The sequence below is a fragment of the Condylura cristata genome, unplaced genomic scaffold, assembly GCF_000260355.1.
Source record: "Condylura cristata isolate star-nosed mole 26May11 unplaced genomic scaffold, ConCri1.0 scaffold00033, whole genome shotgun sequence".
Taxonomy (NCBI): Eukaryota; Metazoa; Chordata; class Mammalia; order Eulipotyphla; family Talpidae; genus Condylura; species Condylura cristata.
In genome coordinates, this window is record NW_004567134.1 from 13,451,599 (window position 1) to 13,454,618 (window position 3,020).

General features: G+C 66.5%; 1 protein-coding gene across 1 annotated transcript in view; it reads right to left on the reverse strand.

Annotated features, from left to right (window-relative positions):
* Nucleotides 1-3,020, reverse strand: part of NUP210 (nucleoporin 210kDa) — a 64,490-nt gene that overhangs the window by 42,846 nt on the left and 18,624 nt on the right. The window contains exons 12-13 of the mRNA XM_012732080.1: nt 2,326-2,524; nt 475-482 (exon numbers count right to left, since the gene is read on the reverse strand). Of these exons, the coding sequence (XP_012587534.1) occupies nt 475-482; nt 2,326-2,524 (207 nt within the window). The remainder of the gene's footprint in view (nt 1-474; nt 483-2,325; nt 2,525-3,020) is intronic.

The window sequence follows — 3,020 nt, forward strand, 5'->3', positions numbered from 1 at the left end:
CCCCCCCCCCCAACCCAGGGCCATCACTAGGCCAGTCTGGCCATTTTTACCATGGCTGAGCAGTTTTTCAGGACAGTTTGATTGAACGCCCATGCCACAGAATCACCCGCTTAAGGAGGTCACACAAGTCAGCGGTTTCAACACATCAGAGCTGGGCAGCCCTCACCGCCCGTTTCTGAGCACCCCGCCGGGAGGGGCCTGCAGACAGAGCAGCCGGCTGCCCCGCCCTCGCCCCCCCCAGCGCTGTGCCCAGCCCTGCGGCAGGCTGCTCCTGCTGGCTGCTGGACACGCACGTCCCCGAAATCCACCCCGCGGGTCCCTCTCTGCTCCACTGTTACTGGTTTCCCAGCCAGCAGGCACTCGGGCGACTCCCAGTTTGGGGGGGCGGCGGGGGGGATTATAGACACACAGCCACACTGAGGGCGTCTCACTCTCTCTTAGGGTGTTTCAACACACCACACCCCGAGCGCCTACCTGGGACCCTGGAGCACAGCGCCGGGCAGGCGCTCAGTGAGCAGAAAGCTGGACCTCACCAGGCGGAGCAGAGCAAGCGCCAGGGCCAGTGGCCAAGCTGGGAGGCTCTGTGGGGAGGCCACAGAAATGGCCAAGGGGCTTTCAAGGGGACTCAACAGTGAGTCAAGTTAGAAATGGGGTGCTTGTGGGAGGAGGATGGAGCCCCAAACTGACCCGAGCCTCTGGGCGAGCGGGCGGGGCTGCAGAGGGGACCGGGGGACCCTTCCCGAGAACAGTTCTGTGCTCATGGCTTGGGCAACCTCAAGGACTCAGGTGGAAGGTGGGGCCTTCGCCGGCGTGGGCTTCGCCTCGCCTCGTGCACCTGTTCCCTGAGTCGCCTGTGCCCAAGGGCCAGTGTGCCAACCCCACCTGGCCACCAGGCCACACGCTTCCACGATGCCGGTGTCTCTGCCCTGTCTAGGCTCCAGGTTGCACAAAACATCCTCTGCATAGAGCCTGGACCGCCACGAGCTGCTCCCCACTCTGGGGGGTATTTGAAGAGTTTTCTAAGGGGCCTCTGACACGACAGGATTTCCATTCTACTTTCTGTCTTCCGAACTCACCCCTGGCGGTGTACTGAGGGGAGCTCGTACCCGGAGAGGGAACGGGGCCATTTCATACGAGGAGAGACTAAGGTTCAGAGATGGGCAACCTGCCTGAGGCGCACAGAAGCGCGCCCGGGCCCTGGCTGGGGCTCCACGCTGCCCGGCCCCAGGGCCTCCCGCCACTGGCCTGATGCCTTGTCTCCGGGACAGAGCGCGGGCCCCCGGGGAGCGGGCTCCTCTGCCCCCGGCAACAGCCTCTTTCTCCCTCGAACTGACGCCTCCCTTCATCTCAAGCGGCTCCCTTGCTTCAGTTTCCCCGACCAGAGGCCAGAGGGGCCTCCGCGCAGGGAAGACACAGGCGGTGCCCCGTTTCAGAGACGCCGCCTCCCGCCTGCGCGCACTTCGCCCGCTCTGCGAGGAGCCACCTGCCCGTCACCACCTGGCGACACCGGCTCTCAGCAGCCTGGCTCCTCCGCCGGCCAGGCTCGGGCGGCCGCTCCTCCACTCAACCAGCACCGTGACGGCCTGCGGCCTGGACACTGGGGTCCAAGCCCCCCAGGACGTGCGGTTTGAGATGTTCGTTCTGCTGTGTGCCCACAGCCCAGGGACGTGCCCCACCCACCACACCGCACCCTCTGTCCAGCTCATCAGTCCGCTGTCCGCGCACCAGAGCGGGAGCTCCTTGCTCCCACTTCTGGAGGGTCCGCAGCTCCCGGCTCAGACACACCGGACCGGTGGCCCACGCTGCCCTGTGCCCCGTATGTGTGTGCCCGAGCAGCCTCCCCTCCCACAGTGGCGTGCTCATGCCACGCCTGGCAGAGTGGACACTAATAAATGGCTACTGCCCTTGTCCCCACTGCTGTCGCCGCCAAAACCCTGCAGGAGAGCCTGGAAAGAAAAATCCCAACGCACGAGGCTGCAGCGGCCCGGGAAGACTGAGCCAGTCACATCCAGGTGACACTCCTGTCACTGCCCAAGCCCCCGTGGGCGACGTATTCTGACCGCCGACTGCACTGAGGACAGGTGATGCTGTTCAGGACACGCCAACATAGAAATGGGGAGACTGAGGCGCAAAGCACTGAATGATTTGCAAGAGTCACATAGTGGTCAAGATCCAGGCTCTTGAGGTGGACAGGGCACGTGTGCCATCCCTCGGCTCGACCCCTCAGCCCCGGCCGGCTGTCTGGTGATCTGCAGTGGCCGGTGCTGAGCTCTCGGGCGTCGAGTGCTGCCCCCCCAAAACCCCCCAACCCCAGGGCCGGTTTACCTGGGAGGGGCTGGAACACGCCCTGGTTCTCCACCTCAACCGCCAAGTCAAAGTGGGAGCAGTCGCTCAGGGTGGCCGCCTCGCTGGCCGCTCCGGGCATCAGGCCGCTGATCCTCAGGGGCAGCTCCAGGGTCTGGCCCACTCGAGCCTCCACCTGGCAGGGGGCGAACTCCATGCTGCTGGGCTCGATCACGTACACCTGCAGGGGAGGGCGCCGCTGGGGTCACCGGCCTCCACGGGGAGGACCAGCCTGCCGCTCCGACGGCAGAGGCGCCGCTTGGTGCTGGACGCGCGGACACGCCAGCGGGGAGACGGAGCTGGGCACACGATGGAGGTGCTGGGACTGGGTGACGGTCAGGGACGGGCTGCCGGGGAAGGCGTCTCTGAGCTGGCAGGCCCTCGGGCCGGAGCGTCGCGTCCGGCGGCAGGAAGGAGAGGCGACTGTGCAGGCCTGCAGGGGGCTGCAGCACCCTCAGTGGCGGGAACAAAGAGCTGGAGCCGGCAGCCGCTCCCTGCCCGCCTGTGCCCGTGCAGGTGCTGCCTTCCAGCCCCTCTCCCTCTCCAGGGCGGCTGCCTCCGGCCAGCCCGTGACCTGCACCTGCCGGGGCTTCTCCGCACTGACCCCTGAGCGGAGGCCGCTCTCCTAGGCCGCCCGCCTGCAGCCACGCAGGCCTCTCTGCAAACCTGTCCCTCTC